The 16,040-nt window shown below is 52.3% G+C and overlaps 1 protein-coding gene across 3 annotated transcripts in view; it reads left to right on the forward strand.

Moving 5' to 3' along the window:
* ADCY5 (adenylate cyclase 5) overlaps positions 1 to 12,132 on the forward strand; it is a 144,443-nt gene extending 132,311 nt beyond the window's left edge. For all 3 annotated transcript variants that reach the window (XM_081138922.1, XM_081138923.1, XM_081138921.1), the window contains 4 exons: positions 3,137 to 3,400; positions 4,452 to 4,656; positions 7,860 to 7,984; positions 9,765 to 12,132. In XM_081138922.1, coding sequence (XP_080995048.1) covers positions 3,137 to 3,400; positions 4,452 to 4,656; positions 7,860 to 7,984; positions 9,765 to 9,893 — 723 coding nt within the window. In that variant the 3' untranslated portion in view covers positions 9,894 to 12,132. The remainder of the gene's footprint in view (positions 1 to 3,136; positions 3,401 to 4,451; positions 4,657 to 7,859; positions 7,985 to 9,764) is intronic.
* The last annotated feature ends 3,908 nt before the right edge of the window (positions 12,133 to 16,040 follow it).

Genomic DNA, 16,040 nt, shown 5'->3' on the forward strand with positions numbered 1-16,040 from the left:
TTAGAGGAAAACCATGGAAGTGACACCGTTCCTTCTCATAGTGTCACACTAGGGATTCCACTGTGCTGACCTGTCCCATCCCTGGTGACTTGAACCTTGATCACCTGCTCAGTGGGCGTCTGCTGAATTTCTCCACTGTCCAGTCTCCATCTTCCCTTTTGCATTCAACTAGCATTTTGCGGAAAGATATTCCAATATTACACCAATATTCTGATCCTCAGCAAGCCTCCACCCACCAGTCCCAGCATCCACTGCTGATCCTGCCTACCCGGTAGTGATGACACATGTCCGTCGTTCCTTCCACATTTGTTCCTTCCACATTTGTTCTACTGTCAGGAAGAGCCCCCTTCTCCCCACTTACCTACTTAGTCATTCACTTCTCTGTGTGAGCAGGAACTCAGAGATTCCTATAAAATTCAGTGGGTTTTAATCTGCTCCTCTCATTATTTCAGTGCTCGAATTCTCCTGGGTTTGTGAGTTTCCTCAAGTTGGCTTCTGTGCTTTGACATGTCTCCATCATTCTTTGAGCATTTGCTTACTTCCTGACACAAGACGATATCTTGGGTTCATCGTGTACTTTCCCTACTCCAGCCCAGCAATCAGTGATTTCTTCAAAGAGCCCCAATCCTCGTTAGTAGAGAACGGCATTTAGAAAACAAGATCAAGGTGCTTAGTGTGTCTACTGTTGTAGGTCCTCTCTGTGGGCAAAGCTAGGAAATATATGTTAGGGTATATGAACAAATATATAAATGGATGTATAGACACATGGATACTACTCCAGTATCTCCCTGTTGATATTTAAACCCACCAGTTTATACCAGTGCCTCCTTTTTCAATGCAACACCTCAGGCTTCTTTGTAGCCCTTCTTTCATGCTTGCAAACACCGTCTCTGGCCGTGAGAAACCTGGGGCACAGTCTGTTAGCCCACCCCCGTCTCACCCAGCAGCCCATTTTGCTGTTGGATCTATGGTCATAGTGGGTGGGTAGGTGCTGACAGGGAAGTGGGGTGGCCTAGGTTCCTTAGCTTCCCTGAAGCCCCTGCATGAGGAACACCCTTATTCATAAGGCCCCGTCCTGGCAGAACCACTGGTCTTACCTCTCAGGGGAGAGCCCACTCTTGTCCCCCTCCCACCGCACTGACTTTATTAAGGCCAGCAGGAGGCTGTGGACCCCCAAGCCTTCCTGCCCAGCCAGAGTCTAACCCCAAAAGCATCTGGCTGTGTTGGAAGCTGCCCAACATGCTGGTTCCCCAGATATGGTGGAGGCACCTGGCCAGGGCCTGGGGAATTTGGTCTCTGTTCCCATCAGTAGCCATGTTCCCAGTGTCCCCACCCCCCTTACACTGCCACTGTGCCTGACATTTTGGGTAACTTGCTCTCTGGGAAGGACATGTGTCACATTTCTGCCACCTGCTGGTCTGGTGGTCCCAGGCATGTGGTCTCAGCAGGCAGTAGGAGCAAGACTGCTCAGCCTGGAGCATTTTCAGAGGCAGGTAGACCAGCTGGGGCTTCTCCTTGGGACAGCTTGCGAGAAGTACAAGGTCTCCCGCTCCAGCCTACTCCAGCTTCTCCCTCTGGCACACCTGTTCCAGAGCTAGGAGCAGGTGGCCCTGATTTATGGAGAGGAAAGTGGTCAAAGTGTCCCACTTTACAGGAACAGAGGTCACCTGGGCTGGAAGGCCGGGGTAGGAAGATAGCACATGCCTACTGGATCCACCTGGTACCTGAGGGTCCAGGAGCTTCCTTAGGCATGACCCGTATCCTCATGGCCATGTTTCCGGTGGTTGTAGGAGTGAGGGGCTGTGGTCCTCTCACCTTGAGGGCAAGGTTCAGCCTCAGCCTTGGGGTCACTGAGCTTTCTGCCTTCCTTGCTGGACCCAGGTCCTCTGTCCTGTGGTCGTGGGTGGGTGTACCTGCTCCTTCCCACAGCAGCCACAGCCCACCAGGAGAGCCAGGGCAGCCAGGGCCCTGAGAAGTAGTCCTGGCCTTTTTGGGAGTTCTAGTTACAGCTGAATAGAAAGACCACCACATTTAGTTAGGGAAGACCCAAGCAGTCTGGCTAAATCTTTGTGGTTTTTTTAAAGGAACTTTTAAAAATATATATATGTTTTTATTGATTTTTTTTTTTAAAGAGAGAGGGGAAGGGGGAGAGGGAGAGAGAAACATCAGTTGGCTGCCTCCTGCACGCCCCCTACTGGGGATCAAGCCCACAACCCCTGACCAGGATAAAACCTGTGGCCTCTCAGCGCATGAGATAATGCTCAGCCAGCTGAGCCACACCTGCCAGGGCCCTGGTTGGACCATTTAAACGGCCCTGGTTAGTGATCTTTTCCCTGCCTGCTGGACCAACACGGTCACTCCCAGTTAAAGGAGCCATACTGTTTGCCATCGGAGGGGAGGAAGCCAGCAGACTCCACTCTGTACCCCTCTGTCCCATGAATACTCTGATCAGGTGGCTCCTTGCACACCTTGGTGCATGACCTGTGGGCCACAACTGGCCTTTGACCTGAGTGTCCCTTTAACCTGGAGGGTGCGTAACATAAACCCCAACTGCCCAGACCCAAGACCCAGACTGAGGAGAAACCAAAGTCAAAGGTGTCCCTGTCCTGCCCTGGGTAGCACCTTGGGGCACCTGCACCTCCTGGCCCTGCCTGGCTGCATCTGGCAGGGTTGAGTCTGTTCTTGTGGGACCCAGGGAGACTGGCCATGGGTCATTCTGTTAAAGCTACCCTATCAAACTGCTTTTCTGATTGCATATCCTGCCTTGAAGAGAAAACTGGAGAGCTGAGGAGCACTTGGGTAGCAGGAGGGCCGTCATTCTCGTCGGGCAGACAGGATGTTCTGGCCTCTCCTCTAGGACCTGTTTCCACTCGGGTCCCTGCTTCAGGATCAACCCCCTCATATGTGTCACTTTCCAAGAGGCAGGCAAGAAGAGTTACTTACAGATCTCTCTTTTCTGATGGTCAAAGCAATGCATGCTCTTTATAGAAAAATTGGAACTAGAGGCAGCAAAGAGAGGCTAGGAAGCTGGGCATTTGTTAGAATCTTGGACACATGCTGGCATCTGGGCAGTCACACTCTTTTTTCAAAGTCACGCGTCGCTCGTCCCCTCCCTCTGACCGGTCCTCTGTCTCAGGCCACAGAGGAGAAGGAGGAGATGGAGGAGCTGCAGGCCTACAACCGGCGGCTGCTGCACAACATCCTGCCCAAGGACGTGGCCGCCCACTTCCTGGCCCGCGAGCGGCGCAATGACGAGCTCTACTACCAGTCCTGCGAGTGCGTGGCCGTCATGTTCGCCTCCATCGCCAACTTCTCCGAGTTCTACGTGGAGCTGGAGGCCAACAACGAGGGTGTCGAGTGCCTTCGGCTGCTCAACGAGATCATCGCCGACTTTGATGAGGTGCAGGGAGGGCTGAGGGGGCACTTGGGTCCCTGGAGTGGGAGGGATGGGAAGAGATTGATGCTCCCTTTCAGCATCAGGAGCCCTGGCCGTGGTGTCCCAGGCACTGTCACAGGCACCTTGCAGACATTTCCTCCCTATCTTCGTGTTACAGATGAGAAAACTGAGGCCCATGCATGTGATGTGTCTTGCCTAAGGTCACTGCCAGTAAGTGGCAGGGCTGGGGTTTCAGCCCAGGCCTTTTGAATTTGCACCCTGTGCACCTGAGCTGCCCACTGAGGCCCTGCCCGGCTGACTTGCCAACCACTCCCATCATCCACCATTCCTCCGGTGAGACCCAGCCTCTGAGAGTCACAGGAAGGCGGAATTCCCAGGCTGAGGGAGGAGTCAGGAGGCAGGACAGAGATGCAAAACCCTCAACATCAGAGGCAGAAACAAAGCCGTTTCTCTATGTATCACACCCTGTTGAGCAGCTAGTACATGCCAGGCACGGGGGTGCTGTACCCATTAGGCAGCCTTCACCCTGGGAGCTCACCGGGTAGTGAGTGTGAAGGACAACCCCAGTGGGCATCCAAGGCCTGGAGCATGGAGCTCAGAAAGGAGAGTTGGGACCCAGTAGTGTCAGAAACAGCACATGGACTCTTGGGGCAGTGGGGTAGCTGGAGTCTGCTGAAATGGGTCTTGGAAGGCTCCCAGCATGTCCTGGAGATAGAAGGATATCCTGCTGGACAAACATGAGGTTTTCCTGGAAGGGATGGGAACATGAGCCAGTGAAGTGGTAGATGCCTACCAGCCCCTGTAGGGAGCAAGAGACCCAGAGGTGACTAGTGACCTGACCACAGGGGCTCTTGGTGCCGGGGTTGGCCAGTAGCACACAACCCCTCCACAGCAGTGAGTGCTGGAGGAGCCTGGCTCTGTCAGGGAGCATCAGAGCTTTGCACTGATCTGGTGATAGAGACAGGCCCACTGTGCGAATTGGGGAGACACTGCTGCACTTCCCTGAGACCTCAGTGCCCCAGACTCAGGGGTGACCCAGTTTGGCCTTCTTCAGATCATCAGCGAGGATCGGTTTAAGCAGCTGGAAAAGATCAAGACCATCGGCAGCACCTACATGGCTGCCTCGGGCCTTAATGATTCCACCTACGACAAGGCAGGCAAGACCCACATCAAAGCTCTGGCCGACTTCGCCATGAAGCTGATGGACCAAATGAAGTACATCAACGAGCACTCCTTCAACAACTTCCAGATGAAGATTGGTAAGCCGCCTGGGAGGGCTGGGGGTTGGTAGGGGCTCCCGTCCCGTCTCCCATTCTGCATTAATGACCCGGTTCCAAGCAGAGGCTGACTCCCATCACTCAGAGCGTATTTCTCCTGGGGCCTAGAGGTGCCTCCTCTGCATGGTGATGTGTGGATGACATGCACAGGACATCCTCTTTCTGAGTTCCCACCTCACCCACTAGTTGGGAAAGCCTGCTTGGACCCAGGCTGTGCCTTCCTGAAAGGCTTTGCAGGGGATGCTGTGTGCCAAGGACATGCGGCCTCCTAGTGGCCGCCTTAGGGGCATGGCAATCCCATTTATTTCAAGTAACACTGACTTAACAGCAGTATTTTATGTAAAAGTGTTCCAAATCCATTCAGTACAAATGAAAAACAATAAAATGAAATATTTAACCATTTTAAATGCAAAATGAGTAAACATGGTACAGGGCATTCAATTTTCAAATTTATAAAAATATTGAGCATAACAGTTCTATAAAATTGTTAGCAAAATAAAATAAATGTAGTGAAATGTTTTTAAAAACTAAACATGAAAAGAATCATGTAAAGTTTACAATGAAATGACTAGGAGAATTCTTTTGAAAGAGAGTAATCTTAAAAAACAAAATGGGTCAGCGGGGTTATTGCCGAGTTCCCGGTGGTCTCTGTGCGCGAGCACAGCCTCCTAGGTGCTGCGAAAGCTTTTTTAATCCGCGTGAACTAGAGAAAGAAACAGTGAGCACGTAGAGATCCTCCCTGGACTCCTTTGTCAAACTCCTCAGCCCTCTTTGGGCGGCTTTGAGGGGCTTTGCCTATGACGGGGGTGGTGTCCCAGGGTGGGGGCTGCTGCAGAAGAGAGGGGGTGTTCTGAGCAGAGAGGCCCTGGGTCCTTTTCACCATCAGGACCCTGTTCTACTTGCTCAGAAAATCTTTGAACCAACCCTATATAATTTTTTTCCTTTTTTTTGTATTTAATTTTGTTGTTTTATTACCCCAACCTTGTATTCTGACAAGCTTCAGTTCTGCAGAAGGGTTGAAAGAATAGTGCAGTGAAAACCCATGTACATCAACACAGTCCCGCAGGCTCCACCTACTATAGCCACAAAGTGATTTCAGATTACGACTGAGTATGTTGCTCCATGAAGTTCAAGGTGTTTCTGCAGTTTGTTTTGTTCTTAGCATATATCTTACCAAGGACGTCCAGGCTTCCAGCGTGAGTTATTTTGCAGTAGAAATTTTGCTTTGTAGAGTGTTGCTGCTTTCCTCCTCTTATTTATTTTTGTATTTTTTTCAATTACAGTTCACATTTAGTATTATTTTGTGTTGGTCTCAGGTGTACAGCCTAGTGGTTAGACAATCATGTACTTTACAAAGTGGTCCCCCTGCCATTTCAAGTACCCACCTGGCATCATACCTACTTATTACAATATTATTGTCTGTGTTTCCTATGCTGTACTTCACATCCCTGTGACTGTTCAGTAACTGCCACTCTGTACTTCTCAATCCCTTCACCTTTCTCACCCAGCTCCCCAGCCCGACCCCCCTGCTGCCCTCCTCCTCTTGAGGACGGTGGGGGTGAAGAATGCCTTCCGACAGGGCAGAGCTTTCTTCTATTCAAAATTTCAATGCAGTCAACTCCCTGAGCAGGTCTCAAGCCACAAATGATTCAGATTTCAATTTCTTTTTTTTTTTAAAAAAAAGGAACAGTAATTTACCAGCAAAAATACTGGTATTTCAATTCTCAAAAATTAGCACATGAAGCCAAAATATTGGATTGCCATCGATATTGTGATCACTAATGGCCTTGGGAGGCCTTTTGTTCTGGCTGAGTGTTGGGAATTGGGCTTTCTCTGAACGAGCTGCTATATTAGCCTGGGGGCCAGTGCCCGGTGGACTTGGCCAGGTTCTCATTTTGCACTGGCTGCTGGAAGGCCCAGACCAGAGCCAGCCTGGGTGTCTGCTTCACCTCACGTGCAGCCTACATTTCTGTGTTCATTTCACCCCTGGTTTCGTAAAGTTGCCGTTATTTTCCTTACACTCCTTCCTTCCCACCTACGTTGATTTGCATTTTTGTAAGCTGCGTCCACTCCTTCCTCGGACCAGGACTGGAGACTGAGTGACAAGTAGGCAGGTAGCTGGGCAGGCAGTCGGGAGCCTCGTGTAGCAAAGCCCTTCCTCCAGACCCTGGAACATCTTCACTCAGGAGCTTGGTTTTTGGCCAGGGAGTTAGTCCAGCCTGGAAATAGCACGTGGGGTAAAAAGCTACTGTGGTTTGACAGGACGAGAGAGGAAGGTCATGGAAGGAAGAGCCCTGAGGACTGATGAAGTGTCCGAGTGAGTGAGCGGCCTGATGGGCCTATTCGGGAGCTTCTGCTGTGTTTGTGGTCTCACGTCTCACACGCAAGAGTCAGTGAAGCAACGAAGAGGTTTAATGAGGCCCAGCATGCGACAGACAGTTAACAGAACAGGAGGGGGCGCCCGGAGGCTTGGAGACATGGCAGAAAATGTCTAGAGAATGTCGGTTGAGCCAGATGTGCCAAGGAAGGGTTTCCCCTGGAGAGGAGGAAGGAGGACACTTCAGGTGGAGGACAGGCAGAGAAAAGTCTCAGAGGCGGGGCTGCTCAGCGATGCCCTGGGCAGAAGTGCTGGGAGTGAGCCGGGGAGCCGGTGGTCCTGCGGTTTCCCTGCCCTGGGAGAGGCCCAGGGAGATTATCTGGAGAGAGGAGATGGTGAGTCAGGAGCCATGTTCTAAGAACGAGAAAGGGGCGCCCCTGAAGGAAACAGGGGTGGGAAGAAGAAAGGGGCGAGATCTGGCATGCTGAGTCTAGGCTGAAGCTTAAAACTTAAGTGCCACCAAGAGAGGGACGATTGGGGAAAGGCAGTTGGGTGGCGCAAGAGGTCACTGGAAACCTTGAAGAGGGCAGTCCTGGTCATGGCGAGGCAGGAGCTGAGCAGTGACTGGATGAGAGGACACAGGTGCACTGGGCATGTGACCAGGTTCCTGTGACCTTGAGTTACGGCGTTTGATAGGAGCCGAGAAGTAGGAGCTGCAGGGTTAAACACAGCCTCGGGACTGGAGGACGCTGGGTGTCTTCAGACAGGAGAGTCAGAGGGAGAAGCCATGTGTGTGGAGGGAGGAATGACAGTGAGGGCAGGTGCTGGTCCGAGTCCTGATGAGCATGCTGACTCTTGTCCCCTGCAGGGCTCAATATCGGCCCCGTGGTGGCCGGGGTGATCGGGGCCCGCAAGCCTCAGTACGACATCTGGGGCAACACGGTGAACGTGGCCAGCCGCATGGACAGCACCGGCGTGCCTGACCGCATCCAGGTGAGTGCGGGAGCGTCCCCGCCTGCCTTCCCCACATCGGAGGCCTCTGTCTGAAGCTTGGTGGTTTTGGGGGCAGGCCACCCACAGTTTCCAGCAGAATTTCTGCAGCCACATTCAAGGATGATTGGATAATTGGCACTGATGTCTTGGAAGCTTGGAGAACACGATTGGTTTCAGGCTCTTAGTACCTTGGACAGATCCCCAGGCCTGTGCAGAGCCCTATACTGGCCACAAGGAATTAGAGGGTATAGCGGAGGCTGGCTGCCCATGCCATGCCAGGAGTGCTAATGCCCAGCCCAGGCACACAGAGGGACACAGAGATGACCAGGGAGCAAGGTCTTGCCCAGAGGAGCCCACAGCACTCAGGCCTGGTTCAGTCCCTGGGACGGTGCCTCCACCAGCCCCCCAGCAGCCATGGAGCCCCAGAGACTTTTCCTCCTCCCGCAGCCTTTGTGAGCCGGTGCTGTGGTCCCAGGCCATCCACTCTGCAGCTGCTCTTTTTTTGTTTTTTTCTCAGGCTTCCCTTGATTCTTTCTGCTTCAACCTGACAACAGAGAAGCCCTGGGCTGGGCTCTAGTCCTGCACCCCCCCCCCCCCCACACCCCAGTTCCCGTGAGCTGTGGGCAGATCATTTAGCTTCCATGGCTTCGGTTTCCCCAAATGCTAATGGTGCTTTTTTTATGGCCTTCTGCTCACACTGACACCACTCAAATGTCCCCTGACTTCTCTCTCCTGCAGGGTCTTAGAACACAGGGGTTGGCCCTAAGCATGGCCCTGGGCAGACCAGTCTGGCCTGGCTGGCTTGTGGGTACTGTCTGAGGGGCCTGGCCAAGTGGCCTCTCACCTCCATCCCTATGCCAAGGGGAGAAGGGACAGCGAGATAGGAACTGGGGGTCATAAGGGGAAATGAGGAGAGAGGCATGTGTGTTTGCAGAGCTCCTAACCTTACCCACGACAGGTGTGAGGGACTTTGTCAGCAGCCACACAATAATCCGGGGCACCCCATGCATGGGGCCTCACCGTTGATGGAATACACTTAGTAACATGGCAGGGTCATCCCCCACAGCCTACTCAGAGGTTCCTGGCCCCTTCCTCCCTGGCCTGGTGGCTGGACTGGGCCAGGACACTCTCTCGGGGTGTTGCTGCCGGCTGGCGGAGTAGTGCGGGCGATACTCAGAAATGGCTCTTGGATTGCCTTGTGAGGCTTTTGTCCCACTGCCATTCCAGTCACCCCTGCTCTTCACCCTCACCCTGCACAGTGTAGTGTCGTCACTGAAGCCGCCTATGAGTTCTCCTCTGTTCCAAAAGCTGAAGGAGAGACGGGCAATATGCTGTGGAACTGAATCAGCTGTGCCTGTCATTAACTGTGTAATCACAGGCAAGTGACTCAGATTTTTTGAGCCTGAGATAATAGTACTTCACTCATAAAGTAGTTGAGATAAGCAGTGGTTCTCAGACTCTCTGGTGAAAAACCACTTTCTAAAAATACTTCTGATCTGTCGTGGAGTGAGACCTTGGGAAAACACTGGCCACGTGGGGGTCAGGTGGCGGGAGTTCCTCCCACTGACTCAGCCTCTGCACTTCTCGTGCGGGTGACGGCCACACTTGGAGCAGCACTGGAATGGCACTTCCATGGATGAGCAGTTGTCCATCCCCGAGAGCCCCCGACAGGGCAATGCCACCCGTCCTTCTATGTCAAAGGCAGTCAGGCATCTCTGCCCAACAGTGGATTCACAGCTCAGGTTGTTGATTGCCTGTCCTCTCTCCTTTGCCTCCTCAGGTCACAACAGACATGTACCAGGTGCTGGCTGCCAACACATACCAGCTGGAGTGCCGAGGTGTGGTCAAGGTCAAGGGCAAAGGCGAGATGATGACCTACTTCCTCAATGGAGGGCCCCCGCTCAGTTAGCAGCTGCCAGCCAGCGATGCCAGGCAGCCTGGCCTCCAGAGAAATAGAAACGGCTTCTTTGTGTGCCGAGCGGGCAGATGGAAGTCTGCGCTCCAGCCCAGGTGCCTGCGCCGGGAGATTTTCCACGTTGACTCCAGAAGCAACTTCTGCCTTTGCGGGCGGGCAGCAGCCTCGGTGCCAGGCCCTGGGTGCCAGCGTCCTGCGAGCACCAAGCTGACCAAAGATGACTCCCTCTGTAGAAGATGCCGCTAGGTTCGACCTGAATCTTGAGTTTTCTAATGGGTGCTGCTGCTGCGCGGGCGGAAAGGAGATCCTGACCTGTAGATCAGTGTGTGGCCACCCAGTGCTCGAGGGTAGGGCTGAGGGAGAGGCCTGGGTCTCGGGGGCTGGGGGGAGCCGAGGGGGCCCTGAGGGTTCTGCTTTTCTAGACGAGCCTTTAAACTTCAGACAGATACTGGCCCCTGCTCCATGGAGGGGCTTTCGGGCAGGAGTGCTGGCTTTGGAAGGACTGTGGCCTTCACCGCAGTCCCCTCTTCCACCTACACATGCACAGACAATGCCCCTTTGAGGGGAACAGAACTAATTGCGAGGGGGAGGTGAGAGGACTTGAAGCAAGGAGTGGTGGTTCTGAGGAAAGGAAAATATTTATTAAATAAAACAAAACACGTTTCTGTGCCCTTCTTTAGACTATGCTAGTTGTACGCGTGTAAGAGACCCACAAACAACAGAGGATGCCACTGGGAGGGAGGGAAGGGGTCCCAACCTGTCTTTTTGTATTTTTTATTTTGTATTATTGAAAACCTTGGAGATCTAACAAATATACCAAATTCTATATTTTGTAAATTCTCTATATTAGAACACAGCTGTGCACAGTGGGGCGTGTGTGTGTATGTGTGTGTGTGTGTATGCCGTGATAACTGGTCGCATATAGGACGCTTGTTTCCCTCACTTCAGATTTGGCAGTTTAGGGTTTTCCCAGGTCCAACCAGAGCAGTGAGTGTGTCCTTTTGGTGATGTATGGGCACATCACCCCATCTCTTTCCCTAACACACAAACACACACACTTCCCCGAGGTAAAATGCTAATGGGATGATAAGAAGGAAGCAAAAAGCTGCTCTCCCATCTCAGGCTGAGTTGGAACCAAGGGAAGCAACCTCAACCTGCAGCAGGTGGTGTGGCCCCATCCACCCTGCCACTCCCTGAACTGTCAGCCACTTGCTGCCTGCAGGGAGAACTTGGGGTGGCCACCTGGTGCTCAGCCAGCGTGGGGGGTAAGGAAGCTGCCTGGCTTTCTCAGTTGGCCAAGGTGGCTCTCTCTAGAGATGATCCCTCAGACTTGGGGACATATGTGTAGCCCTCAGGTTCAGGAAAAGGAGGGTGGCCTTGCCCTCCAGACAGAGGAAAGGGTAGAGCCCAGCTTTCAAGTCCACAGGACAAAGCTAATTTTGATTTGTCTGGTTTTTGTTTTGGGGGGAAGGAACAGTTCAATATACTGAGGGGAAAAAATTCTATTTTTATACCCTATGAGGGAGGCATTTGGAAAATGATATACTATTAGAAATATTTTCAAACAGAATCCTTGGGGGCTATGCCCAGATCTTTTCATTGCTTCTCAGGGCAGAATTATTCTCACCTCCAACACAAGCTCAAAGGAGGTGAGGTGGCAGCTGTATGCCGGCTACTGGAATGTGACTTTGATGCCCACTTGCTCCACCTCTGACGGGTCACTAGCACCAGCCTCCCTCACACACCATCGCCCACCCCAGTCTGAACGCAGCCCTGAGAAGCAAGGCTACGGACCTAAAACTGCCAACCTGAGTCTGTCGCGCTTTTGCTGTTCCACCCTTTGAGTTCTGCATCAGCCTCTTGCCCGTTGCCAGGGGCTGGCTTTCTCCACTACTGTCTCCAGCCCCCTGCCCCTCCCCATCACCTGCTGGTGGTGCTGGGTTTCCGTTCTGCTTCCAACCTGAGTAACGTGTGTGTGCGTGTGTGTGCGTGCGCGCTCGCACGGACCCTCCCGTGTTCCCCCAGCTGTCATGAGCCCCCACGGACCTTGTGGGGGCCCACCCTCCCCCTCCCAGCCGTGACTGGTGACAACGTGCAGTGCTAGCTCTTTATTCCCTCTAAGGGGTGTGCACTCTTTTTATTCCTGCTCTTGCAAAAATGGATACAATTATGATTTCCCATGGAAATTGAAAAGTCTATTTAAGTAATTTAACTATTAAACACTTTCACTGGTAATGTGTCCCGGTCTGATTTGCTGCTTGGGCTGGGGGCCTAGTTCCGGTCTGAAGAAACAATGAACTCAGTCCTCGGCTGGGGCTAGAGAGGGAGCCATGGAGGGCAGGGACCTCCCCACATGGCTGCGGGGAGGACGTCGGCTGAAGACCTGTCACTGTGGCAGCCAAGGCGGCAGAACACTGCTGACCTTGTCAAGAGTCAGCTCACTGGACTGGGGCAGGTGCCAGGGTGCAGGAGGCTGGTCGTGAGATGAGGGAGCAGAAGTGGGCAGGGGGTAAGGATGGAGTCAGGAGAGATCCCAGGTCTAGGGGAGGATGTTTTAAAACAGGGGAGCCAAGCATGTTTTTACACTATGGGAAAGAAAGTTGAAAATGGGAGAGAGCACAGATCATTGAAAGGACTGGAGGCGGCGGGAGGGGAGGAGATGCGGGCTGGAGGGGAACTGATTTACCTGGACAGCTGATAACCATGGTACCATCTACTGAGCACTCTCAGTGTGCCAGACACTGGAGTAAGCACTCTACAAACATCTCATTTAATCTTCCTGGCTACCTCATTTCACTGAAGGAATGGGCACAGAGAGGTTGAGTTATTTGTCTATAGCCACACAGCTGGTAAATAACAGAGATGAGATTCAAAGCAAGCCTGTCTGCTAAGCCCATGCAGGGAACTTCCTGCATGCCCCCGCAGTCCTCCCCCCCACCCCTAGAGAAAGGGAAAGGGGGTAGGAAGGCAAGAGGCCCTTTTCAGCAGTTCCTGCCTGCTGCACCCATAACATGCATGGTTCAGAAAGTAAGACCAGAAGAACTTGGTCAAATTAGGTTAAACATGAGTGTGAATGAAGGAGCCAGCGAGATAGACATCACTGGCTTCATTGCAAGAAAGCCCCGTGGGGACACAGATGTGATAGTCTTGGGCACAGGAAGGCCTCCTGCTCCAGAGAATGGGCAGCATTAGGACTTCAATGTGTGTGGTGCAGGATGTAATTGTATAGAGCTTGTGTTTAACTCAGGACTTTTGAGGCTGGGGCACGTCAGTTAGGAAAGGAGACCAAATGATAAGGAAGGCCGAACTTTAGGGGCTGATCAGCCTAAGTGGGAACCTCAACCCCTGAAGAACTCCCACCCTGCTGTGGTTAGTGGAAACCAAGCCGGTGCCAGAAAACCACACGCTTGTACACATGGGACCACGAGGGTGCACAACTCAGAACCTTCCCACACCCTCCTGTCCCTTTGCCACTGAGCTAATCCCAGACAACACACTTGTTTCTCCCTTACAGAGTTGTGTTTTCCAAAAGCATATCCATACCTAGAGTGTTAATTAGCAAAACGAATTGACGTTCTAATTAGCATATCCACACCTAGAATGTTAATTAGGAAAGGCGCCTTTGATGTGGGGTGAGTTTTGAACACCTCTGTGCTCACTGGCAGCAAAGACCACTGAAACCAAGACCAGACTTCAGCCAACACTAATGACTTGATGGTAGGAGAGAGTTGGCAACAATTAGTGGGAGGCACAGTGAGCCCTGGAACTCCGAAGAGGCTGACGTTATGTATTTACCAGGTGGCCGTGTGACTTTAAGACTTTCAAAGTTACAAATACAGTTACAGAGCTTTTTCACAATTATCACCTGAGCAGCACAAAGTTTAATCAGCAGAAAATGAGCTTCCTAGATCCTGGAACAGATGCCGAGCCCCTCTCAGTGCAGGTCAGGAAAGCCCTTGGGCCTGAGGGCGTCCAGTGCTCAAAAGTGTGCTAAGCACATTCTCACTGCCACCTGAACAAGAGAACTATGATGGCAGGGCAAGCACCGAAAACCCACAGCCTTTGAATTTGTCTAAATGGAAACAACTCCACAGTAAAGAGAATAAACCCAGTACCCGTCATCTCCAGAAGGAAGGGACTGAGAAGGCTGGGCCATGCTGGCCGTGGCAGGCACCACCTGGCAAATGTGTACAGAGGAGAGGTGGAAGGGCTGGTGTTACCTGTGGGGGTGGGGTGGAGGGGAGGGGAGGGCACTGCACACCAGAGATGACCATCCTCGCCCCTGCCCCCCACCTCCCACCCCCCATCGTCCGCATGAACCTCATAGAGCATAAAGAGCTCCCAAGTGCACTTTCTCATTTGCACTCCCCCAGGCCCTGGAGGCAGTGGGAGAGGAGACTGACGCATCCCCTGGGCTGTCCTGATCCCTAGGGACAAAAGCTGTGGAACCAGCCCTCAGGCACTTCTGCCCAGTGTGTCCATCTGGTGCTGATGATCTTGGCAGAACAGAGAGCTCACCGCTCCTCAAAGTTGACAATAGAGGAAATTAGACCCAATCATGATAGTGCTATAGCTTTTCCTCTCCTTCCAGATTTTCAAAAAAACCCTCTGGTGGTGTTTCCCTCTTGGTCATGGGAGGAAAAATATGATACTGTTCTCTTGCCTGTCTGTCTTTCCCACCTGCAGGGTCACTGTTACTCCAGAGAGAGACAAAAACAAAGCCCTGCAAGGCTGCTGGAACTGCTTCTCTCCAAGGCTGCCTCCTGGGGCTTCTCTGATTCCACATATTCACAACCTCTTTATCTAACCTTCAAGTGTCAGACCACACGTGTGGCATAAATGTAAACAATCAAATGAGGATTTTAAGGTTGTAGAGCCAAAGACAGAGAAACAAATGAGATGAAAGCCTTGTGCCATGAGTGATGTCTGTGGGAAGATCACCTCCAAACCAAGTCGAAAATGGCTCTGTCCCTCCTCCAGACACCCAGTCAGTAGCCACGGTGGCTGTGCCTGAGAGCAGTACCACCGGGAGTCCTTTCCCAGTAAGAGCCCTGATCCATGGGGTAGGGGGTGGGAGGGTGGAGATCAATGCAGGCTCACAGGGCAAGCAGAGGGTCCAGAAATACAGGGGGTGGGGAGAAAGACTATAATGAGCAGGAAAGTAGGCATCCTGTCCCCCTGGCTTGCCAGCCCCAAACCTCACCCACCCATCTGTTTCTAGCCACCCCGTCACCTGGCAAGCACACATTCATCCCCAAGGCCCCTTTCATATCTCTGGTCTATTAGCCCATGGATTTAAAGAATTCTCACTAGAATCCATTAGGGATCTCATCACACACACACACCCCTCAGCCAATTTCTAATTTAGACCTGCCTGGAATCTCTGGTCTGTCAGCATCTCTGGTTATTTTAACTTAGACCGTTGTCCAGTTTTGCAAAATTTGCTTCCCTACTTTGACTTTGTCAGTTAGCTAGAGTGGCACTCCCCTGGCTCACAGGGGTATTTTGGGGGGGGGGGGGGAGTGCATTTTGCTTCAAATTAATCTTTTGAAAGCCACGTTGCATTTTAAGAGTGCCTTGAGCTCTCACACCCTCAGCATCCACATATCTCCAGTCTGTGAATTGAAGGCTGCTGGCTGCCTTCCTCACCACCTCCCCATAATGCACTGACTACACACACACACACACATACTCTCTCACACACACACAACCTCAGGGGGCCCTTACAGAACGTGGGCACTAGGATGGCCGCTGCCCGATAGATCAGGCTAGAATGTTAAAAGCAAACGATGATGGAGCCTCACTGGGTCAGGTGAGGTTCCCAGAGGCAACCTCTCGATTCAACAGCGGTCCAGTGCTTGGGAGCCTGGGGTCCTAAAGAGCAGGTTATCACTTCCAGGCTGTGTGGCACTGGATAACTTGATCCTGTTTCCTTACCTCACATGGATTTTGTTAAGCTCACATAACCTTCTGCGTGCAAGACACCTGATATGCAGCAGGCAATTGGCCAGCTTGAGTCTCTCCATTCCCCTCTCCTCTCCTCTAGTGCCCCAGTGCCCTGCCCAGAAGTCCGCTCACCAGAGCTTGCCAGGGCACCTGCCTGCTAAACATTTCAACAGGATCCTTACTTAAACTGGCAAT

The sequence above is a fragment of the Miniopterus schreibersii genome (genome assembly GCF_964146895.1).
Source record: "Miniopterus schreibersii genome assembly, chromosome: 5".
Classification (NCBI taxonomy): Eukaryota; Metazoa; Chordata; class Mammalia; order Chiroptera; family Miniopteridae; genus Miniopterus; species Miniopterus schreibersii.